Below are 17,010 nucleotides of genomic sequence, written 5' to 3'. Positions count from 1 at the left end.
AATCCATGCAAATTTCCCCCTCAAATCAATTCATACTTCAAACAGCTGCAGAAAGTTCAATCAGACGCTTATTTAGTGAAATGGGAAGGCAATGATCATGGCTGCTTGGAAAAGCTCCATGATTAACTGTGTTTAGATAGTTATTACTGTTTTTCACTAATGAAAGCTTATAGGTTCTGGTCATTGATAACCCACAATAAAGATGAAAGCATATTCTTATCAGCAGTTCACTTCATGTAAAGAAAAATGCTACAAGATAGCTTACCTCTATCTGCATCATTAGAAAATTACTTTGTGAACCAAAGTTGACACTAGAACCTCACAGTGTGGAAATCAACTTTGCCATGGTGATTAAATTTTAATACACAAATATTTAGTGTCATGTGGACACACAAATATGGGTGTCAATCCAAATATTTACCCAAAAGTTAAAATACAGATTGAGGGCCACTGGGAGCTGCATTTCAAAGTCAATAGAGTAACGGAGTAAAAATGCATAGGTAGTGATGTGAGAGATTAGGGAGATGATCCACTCTGGTGGAAAAAGCACTGCACAGGAAGTCAGAGTCTGGGCCTGGGTTCTAATTGTGCTTCTGCTATGCATGTGACCTTGGGAAAGCCACTTAACTTCTTAAAGCTTCAGTTTTTCGTTTGTAGAAATCCAAGGACTAGATTTGATTATTAGTTAAGTCTTCTCTCAAGCTTTGATTCTATTGATCTATGAGCACTCTAAGCTGTTGGCCTCAAAACCCAACCAAATAAAAATTTTTTGACATTATACCACCACCCTATGTATTTGTTTGTTTATAAATTATACTATATACTAATACTAGAGTATTCATATGTCAAATGTATAAAAATATGACCCAAAATATTTAAAAGACTGAGCTAAAGATGAACGATATTTTAAGATAATTTGGTATGTTTATCAACAATTAATTACGTTTACCAACAAAAGATTGACTGTGCTTTATTCTTTTTTAGACTCCTGATTTAAAACACCTTGTGATAAAGTGATTCAAACATAATTCTAAGGCCACATTTTTTCCAATACTTAATTTTAGGGGTTGACATAAATGATACCTCACAAAGATACAGAGATACAGATGGAAGAAATATATCATTGACTGAATTTATTAACACTCATGTTTCTCACTTTCATCCACTATCAACACTAACAACACAAAGACTTTTGTTGAAATTCAAGAATGAAAAAAGAAAGGAAGGAAGGAAAGGGAAAAGACACAAATTACCAATATCAATAATGAAAGAGGAGATTCACTATAGATCCTACAGATATTACAAAGTTTAGAGTTATTATGAACATTTTATGCCAACAAATTAAAATTTTTATATCAAATTCAGAAATTCCTTTAAAAAGTTTACCAAAAATTACACAAGAAAAAAACAGAAATACCTTAGTAGATCTAAATGTACTAAATAAATTGAATAAATGAATAACTAAAAACCTCCCAAAAAGACTCTAGGCCCAGAGAGTTTGAAAAGTGAATTTTTCAAACACTTAAAGAAGAAATAACATGAATATTAGAAATGACAACACTTCTAGAGAATAAAAAAGTAGAGTAATTCCCAACTTGTTTTATGAGACCAATTTGTTTTTTCAGACCAAAGACAAAGCCATTACATGAAAAGGTGAAATAATATACAATCATCTCAACAAATGCAGAAGTAGTAATAGATGAAAGTCCCACCCATTCAAAATTAAAGATCTTAGAAACCTAGAGATAGAAGGAAATATTTTTAATCCAATAAAGAGTATCCATTAAAAACATCATACTAAATGAGGAAACAGTGAGAACTTCTGCTCTGAGACTGAGAACAAGAGAAGGATGTTTGCCATCATCATTTCCACTGAAAGCTAATAAAGGCCTAGCTGTGCAAGAAAGAATAAGAAATAAAAGGCTTAAGGATTGAAAAAGAATAAAACTATCATTATTTGCAGATGACCTGATTGTATATATACAAAATCCAAAATCATCTACAGATAAACTAGGAGTCAGTAAGTTAATTTATCAAGGTTCGAAGATATAAAGTATCAATATACAAAATTCAACTCCATTTTGATATGCCCCCCCAAAATTTAGAAAATAAAATTAGAAGAAAAATACCATTCTATTTATAAAGTAAGTGATAAACTGTACTTCATCAAAATTAAATTCTTTTTTTTTTTTTAAAGATTTTATTTATTTATTTGACAGAGATAGAGACAGCCAGCGAGAGAGGGAACACAAGCAGGGGGAGTGGGAGAGGAAGAAGCAGGCTCATAGCGGAGGACCCTGATGTGGGGCTCGATCCCAGAACGCCGGGATCACGCCCTGAGCCGAAGGCAGACGCTTAACCGCTGTGCCACCCAGGCGCCCCAAAATTAAATTCTTTTGCTAATGAAAAGACACTAGTAAGAAAATTAGAAAGATAATTCACTGTTAGGAGATATTTGAAATAATTATTTCTGAAAGCCTCATATTGAGAATATATTTAAAAAAAAAAAAAACTATGAGTCAATAACAAACGAACAAACAACCCTCTAAAGAACAGGCAAAAAATCTGAATACATGCTTGAGAATAGAATACATAAAAACAGTCTAAGCACATGAAAAGATACTCGACATTATTAGTCATTAGAGAAATGCCAATTAAAAACAAAATATATAGGCTTTTGTTGATATTTGGCTAATAATAACTTTGCAGCCAGGATGACTAAAATTGAAAGATGGACAATGACCCAGAGTTGATGAGAACGTGGAGTAACTAGAAGACCTATGCATCATGGCGGGGGGGGCGCGTATGTAAAATGCTTCAATCACTTTAGAAAACTGTTTGGAAGTTTCTCAGAAAGTTAAGCATATACCTACTCTATACCTGGCAACCCTATCCCTAAACATTCACCTGAGAAATAAAAACATACGCACACACACATACACCTTGTACAAGAATGGTTATTCAAGCTTTATTCATAGTAGCCCCAAACTTCAAACAAACTGAAGTTACATTAACAGGAGAATGAATGGACCATGGGTAAGCATACAGTGGAATACTGCTCAGGAGTAAAAAAGGGAATTTGATACACACAGCAACATAAATACATCTCAAAAACATTATGTTGAGTGAAAGAAACCAGACACAAGAGAGTATATACTATATGAACACATTTCTTTGAAGTCCAAGAATAAGCAACACTAATATAAGGTGATAGGACTCAGAACGTCTAGGATGGGGATGGAGGGACTGACTGGAAAGGGCATGAGGGGACTCTGAAGCCACGGATGTTCTCTATCCTTAATGGAGTGGTCATTACACAGGTCTTGTCAAAACTCATCAAACTGTACAGTGAAGAATTGTATACTTTATTGTATCTAGATTACACCTCAATAAAAAATGTAATAAAAATTACATAATAAATATGTAATTAAGATAAAAAATAACGAATATAAAGGAATAAATCTAACTACAATGTTCAAGCCTTCCACCCAGAAAACTAATGCTGAGAGAAACTAGAAAAAAACTAAATACATGGAGGGATAAACCGTGTTTATACTGTTACCTAGAGAGGATTATAAAATAGTAGGAAAGGATGAACTAGTCTATAAATAATGCTGAATGATGTGAAAAAAGACAGAGTCAGTTTGAAGCAGCAAATTAAACTGGCGATTGAAATAACTAAAATAGTTGATAAAATATTTTTTAAACTACTTTAAAATTCATCACTAATCCTATTAGAAAATAAGAACATCACAGTGAAGAACTGCAGGAAGTAGTGTAGCGCCAAGGCTGACTTTTGTCCTAATGGCTTTTGTTAACTCTTGAACTCCTGCCTTAACTACTGAATGGCGTGCACATGACAGGAGATAAAGTCTAGGGCCAAAATTTGCAAAACAAGAATGGGCATAAGATATGATGAGGTTCAGGACACACTATGCCAAAATATGGCACACCCTGACATACTGAATATTTCAAGTGAAGGAACCTGAGAAACGGTAAGGAAGGATTTTGTGACCTTCTCCCGAAACTGGCTACAAAACCTTCATGTGAACGTGCCTTCCTATACTTGGATGAAAGGAGCGCCCTTGTCTGCAAAGACAGAGGGACACTGGCAGAAATCTGAATGAACAGGCCTTGCTGTTTTCCCAAGTTTACCACACTTAGCTCATACCCTTTTTGGTCCTAACACGTTTTTCCACAACTCTCTACTCTTCATCAAACCTAGCAAAAAGAAAAAAAAAACCAGGGGCGCCTGGGTAGCGCAGTTGTTAGGCGGCTGCCTTCGGCTCAGGGCGTGATCCTGGCGTTCGGGGATTGAGTCCCACATCGGGCTCCTCTGCTGGGAGCCTGCTTCTTCCTCTCCCACTCCCCTGCTGTGTTCCCTCTCTCGCTGGCTGTCTCTCTGTCACATAAATAAAATCTTTAAAAAAAAAAAAGAAAAAGAAAAAAAAAAAACCAACAACAACTCAGATTTAACCACTCCTTCAGGTCTGCATTTCCTTACGAAAACTCCCATGCCTAGAGGAGATAGGGAAAAGGAAGGACTCCATAAAAATCTGCTCTTACTCCTTTTGCTGCTTCTGTTCTTGCCAGGACCTGCACCCCCACCCCACTTTTACACATGCCTCAGAATGTCCTCCTTGTAAGGGACAAGGAGTTAATGATTTCTCGAGAATAGAGAACATCTAAGGAAGAACCGGTGAGAATGACCTGAGGAAGCCATCACATGTGCATTCCAGACGAGGGCTCTAGACATCTCCATGCCAAGGCCCCCTGGCTCCAAGGAACAGTACCTGGGCCTTGGTCTTTGTTCTAACCAGCTCCTGGATGCCTGAGGGGACATGTATGCCAGACCCCGACAAAGACAAGACTCCCTCTTTTCCTTTCTGAATCTCCCAGAAGCTCCATCTGTATCTGCTTTCTTCATATCTTTTTTTTTTTTTTTTAAGATTTTATTTATTTATTCGACAGGATAGAGACAGCCAGCGAGAGAGGGAACACAAGCAGGGGGAGTGGGAGAGGAAGAAGCAGGCTCATGGCGGAGGAGCCTGATGTGGGGCTCAATCCCATAACGCCAGGATCACGCCCTGAGCCGAAGGCAGACGCTTAACCGCTGTGCCACCCAGGCGCCCCTCTTCATATCTTCAATAAACTCTGCTCTCACTTCCTGCGGGCTCACATTTGATTTTCATCCTACATGAAGCCAACGACCCTCTTGGCTGATCCTACAGAACCCCTCTGAGTCCCTGGACTTGACCTGTGGGCATCAAAGGAAAACTTATGTCAAATAAATTTGTATGTGTTTCTCTTCTTAATCTGTCTTTTGCTACAGGGGCCCCAGCCAAAAGCCTTGAAGAGTGGAGGAAAAAGATATTCTTCCTCCCCTACAGATACCGTGCATGAAAACCATCAGAAATAATAAACAGCAAACTAACCTGATAAGCAGATTTAATATATTTAAATGCTCAGAAACAGAATGAAAATAACAATGTTTAACATATTTAAGAAATAAAAGGGAAACTTGAAAAATAAAAGAGTGGAGAGCAATCAGATTTAAGAACAGACTGAATCAAGAACCAAATAAAATTTCAAGAAATGAAAATACTTATAATTGAAAAATTAAAACTCAGCAGAGAATTCACGGAAGAGGGAATTACTGAATAGAGGAGAAAAAAGTATTCAGAGAAGTTTTATGAAGACAAAGAAATGGAAAAAATAAAATAGAGGTTAAAAGGAATAAATAATTGGGGCACCTGGGTGGTTAGTCGGTTAAGCATCTGCCTCTTGGTTTCAGCTCAGATCATGATCTCAGGGTCCTAGGATCAAGGCCCACATTGGGCTACACACTTAGCACAGAGTCTGCTTGAGATTCTCTCCCTCTCCCCTTGCCCCTCCCCCACTTTCATGCTCTCTCTTTGAAATAAATAAATAAATCTTTTTTTTAATGTTAACCTATTATTTAAAAAAGGAATAAATTAGAGTAATAATAGATGAAGAAACAGAATAACAGAGTAATTAACTGATTGGAATTCCAGAACAAGATAGTAGAAGGGAAAAGAGCCAAGAATCCATATAGGGGGAAAAAATTAAACTCAGTCCCTACTTCACACACATACAAATATGAAATCAAAATCAATTACCAATCTAAACAAAGCAGCTACAATTATTACCCTTCTAAAAGCAAACATACACTATGTTTGTGATCCTTGAGAAGGTAATGATGTCCTAGCAAGAAGACAAAAAACATTAATCTTAATGGAAAAACATTGATGTCGACATTATCAAAATTAAAAATTTCTGATCAAGAAATATGAAGGAAATGAAATGGCAAGCTACAGACTGGAAAACCATATTAACAATACGTATATCTGACAAATGATTAGTATTCAGAATATCAAGTTATAAAGTACTCTTACAAATTAATAAAGAAAAAAACAACTCAATAAAAAATGAGCAAAAGACTTGAACAGACACTTCATTAAAAAAGATATATGAATGTCCAGTAAGCACAGGAAAAGGTGCTCAACATCATTAATCATTCGGTGAAAACTAAAACCACTAGAAGACATAGCTTTACACTACTAGTATGTCTAAAACGAACAAGACAACACCATGTGGTGGCAGGGAAAAAAAAAGAAAACACTGCGTTTGTCGGCAAGGATGTGAAGCAATCGGAAGTTTCACGCTTTGTTGGTGGGAGTGTAAAATGCATAACTACTCTGGAAAAATTCACGTTCCTGATGTGTTAAAAAGCTCTGCTTTTTACCTTCCTCTGTTGCATTATATGGGTCAAAACTTTCCCCTTTGCTTAAGCTAGTTCAGGTTAGGTTTGCCTTTGTAGCAGCCAGTGAACCCTGACCTGCACTAAAGATAAGATACATAGGTCGTTACCACTGGATATGCATTGCCGTTAAGACGGGCAACGTGAAACTTGGACCACTTAACCCACGGGTTGTTACGCAAGGACTTGAACTGTCCTGTTCAGATATGTATCCACAAAGCTAACAACTCTGAACTGTGACCTAGGTATCGTTTGTTGCTCTTTCCCTGGCTGTGCACTTGTGTTTTCTGCCTATAGTGCCCTTCTGACACAGACAATCTGGGTCAATAAACACGAATGGGTAAAAAAGAAGGGAGAAAGAAATGAGAAAAATCATGAAATAATAAATGGCAATGGTAAAATATTAACAACCAACTTTGGAGACTTGCATAATGTACATGCAGCCTACATGACCATAAATTAAATATTAGCAAAAACAATGTATAATTTCCATGATTACGCAGACTGTGGCCTTCAAGAAAATGCTGGTGGCAACAGACAGAGAACTACATTTAAGTAAGATATTGCACATTCTGAGGATTAAGACAACTGGATCCTACGTAGACTGGCTGGCACACAGGAGAACATTCTGAACTGACGTTTACATTTTTTAAACGTTAGACAAATGCAGTAATAAATCAAATGGAAAATCCATGGGGTACTCAGTTACCTTCAAGTTCATTTACATATAAATAACATTAAGCTGCCCAGTGTGACTTCAGGGTGTTGTTTCTTTCCCCAGAGCTGTATTTCTCAGGCTTTTAAGCACTGGAGAAACCAGGCCGGTGGGATTTGTATCTGGCTCAACATTACTTCTGTGGGAGACATTCATTCTTTGGTTCTTTACCTTGTGGATCTTAGCTTACTCTAATGCAGCCAAAATAACCATTTCCTTTTTCGCTTCACCACATTTTCCATCTGACCTTTCTTAACATGTAGAACTTTTAACAAAGAATAACGCATACCTGTGTCGTAATGCACAATAAGTCTTTTGCTGTGACTGCCCACAGTCTGTGGCTCAAACTCGACCTCCAGCTGCATGGACTCCCCCACGTTAAGAGTTCCCGCAGATGGCTCCACGGAGAAAGGCCTGCAGCACACAGGGCGACAGACTATCAGAGCACGTTCCTGACTAGTGTGAGAGGAGGAGAGGATACGGGAGTTCTGGTGCGGCAGGCAGCTCAGACCAGACACGGCAATTCAGTGATTCGGAAGTAAAGTACACATTCCCCCCTGATGTGAGGGAACTTTGGTTGGGTATTGAATGAAAATAGCAGTACGAGATCAGCAAGTGTAAGAGAAACTTAAATGATACAGTAATGCTCTTGTTTGTGTCCTTGCCATTCAGCCATTCTTTTAACATTCATGGAATGATACCAGTGGTTGGCCTTAAAACATGAATGCAAATCCTGTGATTTGCAAAAGAAAAATACCTTCAAAGGGATAAAAATCAAGTTTTGTGACAGTTCAGTGAAGATAAGGTTTCATAATGGAAAAATACACCTGAGTCCCAAAAGATCACACAATCACAAGAGGATAGCTTGTGGGCAGTTTAACAAAGGGTCTACTTAACAGAGGCGGGGCAGTGGGAATACAAATATACAATCCCCCTAGGAGAATGCTGCTGTATGAGGAGCAAGCAGCTTTAGTCAAGAGAGACAGTCAGCCCAGATGGCCTCACAGGGAAGACACTGGGGGAAAAGCGCCCTGACTTCACTTCCTCCTGTCTGATCTCCTGCTGGGACTCCCCCTGGCTAGACACAACCAGCAGCCAAAGGCACGGGAGCCTGTTCATCTTTGCCATACAGGTCAGCCTCCTGGTTGACAGCAAGCTGGAGACAGGTGGAAAGCATTCAGAAAAGCAAACTGGGGACAAGTTCTGTGCCTTAAAAATAGAATTTGGGCACATAGACGTGATGGGGTGATAGGGTGGATTTGGGAACAGGAAATCGTTTCATTTAATTTCTCTGGAAGGAAGTGGTAAGAGAGAAGCTGGATCTGATCATGAGGTACCTTAAATAACTTAGAGAGTTCTTCCTTCTAAATAGAAAACCCAGCCCATTTAATTATTTTCATGGTCCATTTCACTTCTCCAAATTGCTAGTTTTTCAAAGTAATGCATTGTACAATGTATCTGGCAGGCTAAGTTGTTTCTGATTATTTACTTCTATCATAACTGTTTTTTAGTTTCATCCCTGAAATCTTCCCTTAGATAATGAACTTAATGTCCGAAAGCCTAAGCTTCCTCCTGTGAGGGTACAGAGCTGTGGCAAGGGTAGCACATGGTGGTACCTGAGGTCTTCTCTGCAGTGCTTCCCACCATGGGAAACTTTTCTTTTCTCTGGGGCTATTTGGATCTCCCTCTGTGTTCGCTTCTTTATCTTCCCGTTCCTTTGTCCTTTTCCCACACCTCTAGCAACAATCCTCCCGTGAACCCCAGGCATGGCTGTAGAGGCTCTATGGGGGTAGTGGTCACCAGCCTGAAGCCAACTGTAAAAGTTCAAAACTCGGCTCTGCCATGACCTTGGGACAAGTCATTGACCCTTCAGTCTCCTGGTCTGTAAGATGAGGGTAAGGACAGCACCTACTCCATCGGGTTGCAGGGGGAGACTAAAGGAGCAGATACAGGTGAAGTGCTTAGAATAAGGCCTGGCCTGTAGGAGTGCTAAACTAATGTTTATTGTTACTTGTGTTATCTCCGTCACTGGAAGCCTCTAGATGGATGATGAGCCTGCAGATAATCTTGGGTGTTTAGATGAGTTCAAGTTTTTATTATTCTCCTCTCAATCCTTCACACTGCTCTAGGAATACTATAAAAAAAACATACCTAGATCATAATACATCCATCTCTAGTTCAAACACCTTTAGTGGTCCTCATAATCTATGTAATAAAGCTCAAAGTCCCAGGTATTTGTGGTTCCACACCAGCTGCTCCCAACTACATTTTGTGTTCTCATTAAACACATACGTCTGTCTAAATGTCCCACATCATCTGTCACATTCCAGGTCAGGCTGGGGAGGGACAGGCAGGGAGGGCTCTGCTCCCTTCACCATAACCTCGCCCAGCAGTGCAGCCCCTCTCCCTTCCAACCTGACTGTGCCCCTACACAGACATTTCCCAACCGCTAGGGTCACACAAGAATATTTACCACTTTCCACAGGTCATATTTCCTCCAGTCACTTATCACTGCCCAGACTTAAAGCCACCTCTTAACTAGAATCTTCCTGGATTCTGTCTTGTTAATAAAGTCTCCTTCCTCAGAGGCTATAACTTTCTTTCTACTTCTCACTTCAGTTCACCTTGTACTATGGAGTTCGTTTTCACGCCTCCTCCTTTCGATAGCTACAGACTCTTGAGACGACAGGAAAGGGAAAGCAAATAAGCCGCCATGGGCATGGACTCCAAACCGGGCACTAACTACACTGGGTATATAATACACTTACATATGCCAATCCTCTTAATCCTGGAAAAAACCCGCAGAAAGGAGGTATTGTTATTTGCACTTTAGATATGAGAAAACAGATGCTCTAAAAGGGCAGGTAAAAAAAAAAATTATATAAATAAATAAAAATAAAAATAAAAATAAAAGGGCAGGCAACCGGCCCAAAGCTACCCAACTAGGTAGCAGTGGAGGGGGTTTGGAAGCCTGCCTGCAAGTTCCAGTGCTTTCTGCCTACCCAAACCACCCCTGAACATGCGAGCCACCTGATTACATGCATCTTTGTGCTACTCACAGAAGCCTCTCAGAAGAGGTTGTGGATCGAATTACAACCAACGTTCAGAGGGAAATAAAAATATCTGTAATCATTAAGTAATCTTTATAGCATCTTGGTGGAACAGAAAAGGAGCACACTTTTAGCATCTCAAGAATCTCTGCTTCCTGAGATCAAGGTAAGTGATCCAAAATAAGTCTCACAGTCTTAAAAGTCCCTTCCTCCCTGACGGCATCAGTAAGAATCTTAAGAACTGAGAACTGGGCCCAGTTTCCTGACTTTGGGAACAAGGCTGTAATATTTTCTTCTATCTTTGCCTCCCTAGGTCCTAATATTTTTCTTCCTACGTGGTGCTTTCATTTTCTTTTCAAACATTTCTTGGTAGCAAAAAGAACAGTTTTGAAATGAATTGGGTAGTATTGTACGGCAGAACCTAAGCTAATTTTCTATGGACAAAGAGACCCTTCTCTAGGACCTCGAGAAATCCAAATTCTCTCCAGAGGTAACAGATACTTTTCTGTCGTGCTCACTGTTGGGTTTATATTACAATAAATTTCTTGAGTAGTCAAAAAAACCCCACCTGGGACAACCATGGCCACTTCGAGCTGCCTAAGCTTTCTCAATAAATCAGACGTTAATGGGGTGGAGGGTGTTCAGTTCTGGCGCTTCAACATTGTCTACAGACTGATTTTGTACTTCATTTTACCACAGGCAGACGGGCTGAGCTGGCCAGAAAATATCAAGTTTCAGAAAATACTCTTAACAAAGAGGTAAAAGGCATTGTTTCTCGAGGGTACAAGGCTGGCTCCATCTACCAAAATGTTTGGTTTTGATATAATATTCTCATTAATACCAAATGCTTGATTAGGGAAGGAACTCGGGTTTGTGAAAAATCATGAGCCACAACAAAGATTTTGGGTTTTTGTTCAACCCACTATAAACTGCTCTTGAGAACTAAAACTCTGCCATCCTTACGAATCGATATTTTAGCAAAAGGCTAAATATTGGCTCTGTTATATTAAATATGGAATTTAATATTAGTGTGTTTTCTTCAAACAATCTTATTAACTGGTTCCTGACATGAGGTTTTGGATTTTGAGATTGCTTCTTAATCTTTTCTATTTCACCTTCCAAAATTAATCCTACTTTAATAGTCAGAATTATTCTGGTACCTACCAGAGTATCAGGTCGAATCTGCAATAAACTTGAAGAGTAATGGTTTATGTTCTCTGTATATTTTATAGCATACTGCAACTCCCTTTATTAGCATAAAAACACTATGCCTATTTTATAGTACTAGGAGCATTTTTTTATTTTAAATTATTGTACAGGTTTATAGTTGCAGCTTTGCCTTGTGATATACTGTTGGTGAGGCATCCTATAAACATTTATTGAGCACTTATTTCTTCTAGGCACTTATATTTGATGCTGGGGAAATAGAAATGAAAATAGATACAACCCTTGCATTTGAGAAACTCACATTCTAATGGGGTCAAAAGACATATAAAGGACATTTTATTTTTTATAATTTATATGAACCTAACCACTTATAAACCTAACCAATTAATTCAATCATTATTTCAATGAGAAGAATATGATGTGTTTTTAAAAATAATTTCCTGTGAGATACTGTTTCTGTGTATTGACTCTTACAGTGATCAGAGTAAGAGCAGACCCTGGGTTTTTTACTCCAAAATCTCACAGTATATCCATTGCTCTACCATGTCTACTGACAATCATATTAACCAAAAGAGTGGTTGTCACCCCTGTGGGGGCAACATAATCACTTGTGTATTTTTTTTAGAATGGACGCTTGTCAGGGCATCTCCCCAAAGATTCTGATTCAATACAACGTGACCACAAGTTCAATTACATCCTTTCTCATTGTAGCCAGCAGGGTTCTCAGTTGCAAACAACAGAAACCAACTCTAGCTAACTTCAACAGCAAAGGGATTTATTGGAAGGATTTGGGGTAGCTCAAAGAATTGATGGTATGGTTAGAAAGCATGCATTTTGTGGAAAGAACATAAGACTACACTATCATGAATAGATACTATACCTAAACAGGAAAGCAAAAATATTTGCAAACAGGGAATTGAATTGAGAGATTGATTACATAGAAAATGAGAGAGATGAGAAGCCTGATACAAGATGATGAGATCGCTCAGGGATTAGTAACAGCAGTTAGTGATTCTCACCCCTGGGCTGGAGACGAGAAGAGGAGGCAGTGTTACCAGATCCTGGGAACCTGTCCGAAGTCGGAACCATGGCGGCTAGGCTGACAGGAATCGGAACCATAGAGGAGACACAGCCTCTGCTGGGGCCTCTGCTGAAGTCAGAGAGCGAGAAGGAGAAATGCCCTGGCTCCTTGCTATTCTGCAATCTCCTTCTAGTGCTCCCCAGTGGTCCAATCCAGCTGGAATACAGCCAGCTGAGGCAGCTAGCAACACTAACCGCCCAGACATACGGTATAGAGCCTGGGAAACACAAAGAGTGGATCTGAGGGTAAGGAAGGCCAGAAATGGCCCATGTTTGTTCTAATTCAGGTTTGGCTGTTAACTCACTGCGGGAACTTGGATAAGTCATTTCCCTTCTCAGGCCTTATTTCCTTCATCGGTAAAATGGGTATGTTGGACTAGAGTTTCTAATGTCTTTATGATTTCTGGCTAGTTCTTGAGTTGGCTCACCATTTTACCTTGGAAGTATTTCTATAGTAGGAGAAGATGATTCACATTCATAGTTACATGGATAGAAAAGTTTGAGATCTTTTCCTGCAACTTCACACTATGAAATCTATGAAATCTATGAAGTGATTTTGCTTCACTTTCGTATGAATGTAATATATAATAAACTGCCATTTATATGTAGCTTTTAAGATTCAGTCACAGTCCAGGAAGATATGCTGCCTGCCCTTGTTTTCCCACCTGAGGTGGGTTTTCTTTTTCATAGGAGAAATATGAGTATAACAGGAAGTTTTTAATGTGTATTATGGAAAGTGGTTGTGGGAGGCCTCTTTTAAATCAAAAAAGATCCGTTCTTTCTTAAGTCATGGTGAGCCAGTTAACCTGCTTCCTTCTCCTTCAATCAAACTATGTGAATCTTACCACGAAACGACAAAGGCTGTATAAGCATTTATGGACGAGGTCAAAAGACACTGACCTTCAAAAGAACTTTGCCTTTGCTGGATGATTTAGCTAAATTAGTTCAAGGGGTCTTCCTTCTGCCTGGGATGCATAAAACTAGAAAGAGGTTGGCCACCCTAACAGTGAAAAAAAGCCAGGTAAATACAAAATCACAACTTTTCTTGAGCCAATCAGAAAGGAGATACTGCAGAGCAAACAAATAGCCTGAAATCTAAAGATGGCCAATGTCCCTGCCCTCAGTGCTTTACCTGTGGCAGACAGAACTTCCCTACAGGCAGAAGAAACAGCAAGAGAGAATGGAACAGAAGAAATGTTTGAAGAGATAATGGCTGAGATTTTCCAAAAATAACAAAAGATCTAGGAAGCGTGGAACCTCATACAGGATGAAAACCAAAACTAAACAAAAGCAAAACAAAATCCTTAAGACAAAAAACAAACAAACAAAAAAGACGAAAACAAAACCCACGCCTAGACATAGCTTATTCGAATTACTAAAAACCAAATATAAAGACAAATCTTAAAGGCAGCCTAAGAAAAAGACATAATTACATCTAGAGGAACAAAGAGTTTTGGCAGAAATCTCATAAGAAAAATGTAAGCCAAAAGACAATGAAATGTCATCCTTTATACTCCTGAAAATAATTACATGTATGCAGAACTGTCCACCCAGAATTCTAAACTGTACAGAAAATATTTTTCAAAAAGTGAAGGCAAAATGCTTTGTTTCAAATACACAAAATGGAGAGAATTTCTAATAGACCTATGCTACAAGAAATATTAAAAGTAGTTTTTCAGCCAGGAGAAATAGGAATCCAGACATAAACTTGGATCTACATGAAACTGTTCAGAGATAGTGATACTCCTGGGACATTCCTGTAAAGACTAAATACAAATCCCCCCCCCCGGCAGCCCTATCACCTATAATATGGCAGAACAGATAACCTGAAAATACCTAGAAACACTGGATAAAATATTACTTACCTAAGTGTGCAGCTGAGCATGCATTGAAAAAAAAAAAAAGGCAAATCTACAGGATTTAAAAGCAAAGACAAAGCTAAGAACCACAGCACTGAGCCACTGAGCTAATGCTAGGCCTGCCCTGGATTCTCAATAAGCCTGAAGCCTGGGTTTTCATAGCTGTGCCGGAGCAGGAGACAACACCTTGGGATTGTCACATCAGGGGACTGGTAAGCAAATCCCCATATACACCCAGGAAAATTAAAGGACTACAGAGACATTCTCCCATTAGCACAAGGGAAAATGTCTGTGTTGGTTTTAAGTGAGGGAAACAAAGTTTCTCTAGAGAATTCATAACTTTGGACGTGTGTCTCATGCAGGTCTGGGGTCTGAATGTACATTATCAGTCCAGGAACGTCTAAGCCAAGAAATTACCAGAAGAGAACTCTACAAGGTCTAACCTTTAGAACCAAGCAGAAGCAAATGCTAATCCTTTCTGGAGAGATGTGTCCTTAAACCTGCAAAGGATTCCACAGATAACACCCTTCTGGAAAATGAGTTCACTATCCAGATCAATATACACACTACTTCTTAAAAAGTCACAGAACAGGACTTGACCTCTGCTTCCTGTCTTCCCAAGCTGGCCATTCTTTTTATGGCCCCACTGATGAACCACCATTCACACGCCCCATGACAATCGTTCTTGCCCATCTAGTGAGGGAGCTCCTCAAGAGCAAGGACTGTCTCATCATCTTTGGTGTCCGCCACACTGCAGCTACTCCAGAAGTAACCAGATTAATTTCTTGCTCCTTCACTTACTACTCTGTGCTTTTGAGCGACTTACACGAATTCTCTGACTCAGTCTTCTCATCTTCACAGCCAATGCCGGCTGAGTTCTACTCATTTCTCATCACTCTGAACTCTTCCGCCTCCCTCTTATATTTCTTTTTAAAGATTTTATTTATTTACTTGACAGAGAGAGAGAGAGCACAGGCAGGGGGAGTGGCAGGCAGAGGCAAAGGGAGAAGCAGGCTCCCCGCTGAGCAGGGAGCCCGAAGCAGGGCTCCATCCAATCACCCTGAGCAGATGCTTGATCCGCTAAGCCACACAGGAGCCCCAACTCCCTCTGCTATTTTAAAGGACCCTTGTAATTACACTGGGCCCACCCAGATAATCCAGGATAATCTCCCCATTTTAAGGTCTGCTGTTTAGCAACATCAATTACATCTACAGCCCAAATCCCCCTTTGCCACGTAATAGTACATATTCACAGGTTCTGGGGATTAGGACACCAACATACCTGGGGAGCCATCATTCTGCCTACCATATTGGCAATTCATCTGAAGAAACAAACAACAACAAAAAAAAAAACCCCACTTGTTACATAGCACTTTATATAGTACCAGCAGTTTATTTATTTACTTATTTTTGAAGTAAAATCTACAACCAACGTGGGGCTTGCACTCAGGAACCTGAGATCAAGAGTTACATGGTCTGCTGACTGAGCCAGCCAGGTGCCCCCTACGTGCCAGCAGTCTACATTTATTCATTCATTTATTCCTCACAACAACTCAATGAACTGATTACTACACTTTTTCCCATTTTTTCAGCCAAGGATTATGACACACGAGCCAAAGAATGTGGGTGGCCCCTGGAAGCTGGAAAGGGCAAAGAAATGGATTCTCCTTGAAGCCTCCAGAAAAGAACACAGCCCCACCAACACTTTAATTTTGGCCCAGTGAGAGGTTTCTGGTCTACTGAAATATCAGATAATAAATATCTGTTGCTCTAATCCAGTAAGTTTACGATAATTTGTTACATTAGCAATAGAAAACTGATATAGCCAGTTATAAAATTCTCAGTCAAAACATATATTTATTAACAGGTTTCTGTGGGCCATTCTCTATGCTAAATAAAAAGATTTTTATCAACATTTCAGAAAACCACCCATACCCAAACCCAAGGTGACCCTAAGGTAACCATGAATTTTAGTTTCCTCTTGGACTGAAGAGGAAGTCTGCCCTACATTGGTGAGGTTTCTCAGCCTTGCAACTGAAGACTGTAACGAGCAGTTCCATCCTGCCTGCTATTCTAGCAAATTACTTGTGCTGACTAGATTTAGCTATAATCAATCAAAAACAAGCGCTGAAGGAATGCATACCTATGAGTTTCGATGTGAAACACAGCATCTTTGTTGCCAATGTTTCGTACCAGCAGAATCTTCTGAGTGCTGTATTTGACAGGGCAAGTGGAAAAATCCAGCTTGTCAGGAAAATCTAGGATGGCTCGTGCACCTCTAGCTTTGATGGGTACAATAAACTTTTCTCTTTCAGTTATACAGGTCAACATATGGGCATAATCCTACAAGAGAAGGGT

General features: G+C 39.4%; 1 protein-coding gene across 1 annotated transcript in view; it reads right to left on the bottom strand.

The window, feature by feature from the left end:
* HYDIN (HYDIN axonemal central pair apparatus protein) overlaps positions 1-17,010 on the bottom strand; it is a 394,665-nt gene that overhangs the window by 277,684 nt on the left and 99,971 nt on the right. Inside the window, exons 7-8 of the mRNA XM_008702363.2 lie at positions 16,796-16,995; positions 7,786-7,910 (exon numbers count right to left, since the gene is read on the bottom strand). Coding sequence (XP_008700585.2) covers positions 7,786-7,910; positions 16,796-16,995 — 325 coding nt within the window. The remainder of the gene's footprint in view (positions 1-7,785; positions 7,911-16,795; positions 16,996-17,010) is intronic.

This window comes from Ursus maritimus, unplaced genomic scaffold (assembly GCF_017311325.1).
Source record: "Ursus maritimus isolate PB19 unplaced genomic scaffold, ASM1731132v1 scaffold_19, whole genome shotgun sequence".
Taxonomy (NCBI): Eukaryota; Metazoa; Chordata; class Mammalia; order Carnivora; family Ursidae; genus Ursus; species Ursus maritimus.
Note: the sequence above shows the minus strand (reverse complement) of the source record. Positions and strands in the feature narration are given on the sequence as shown.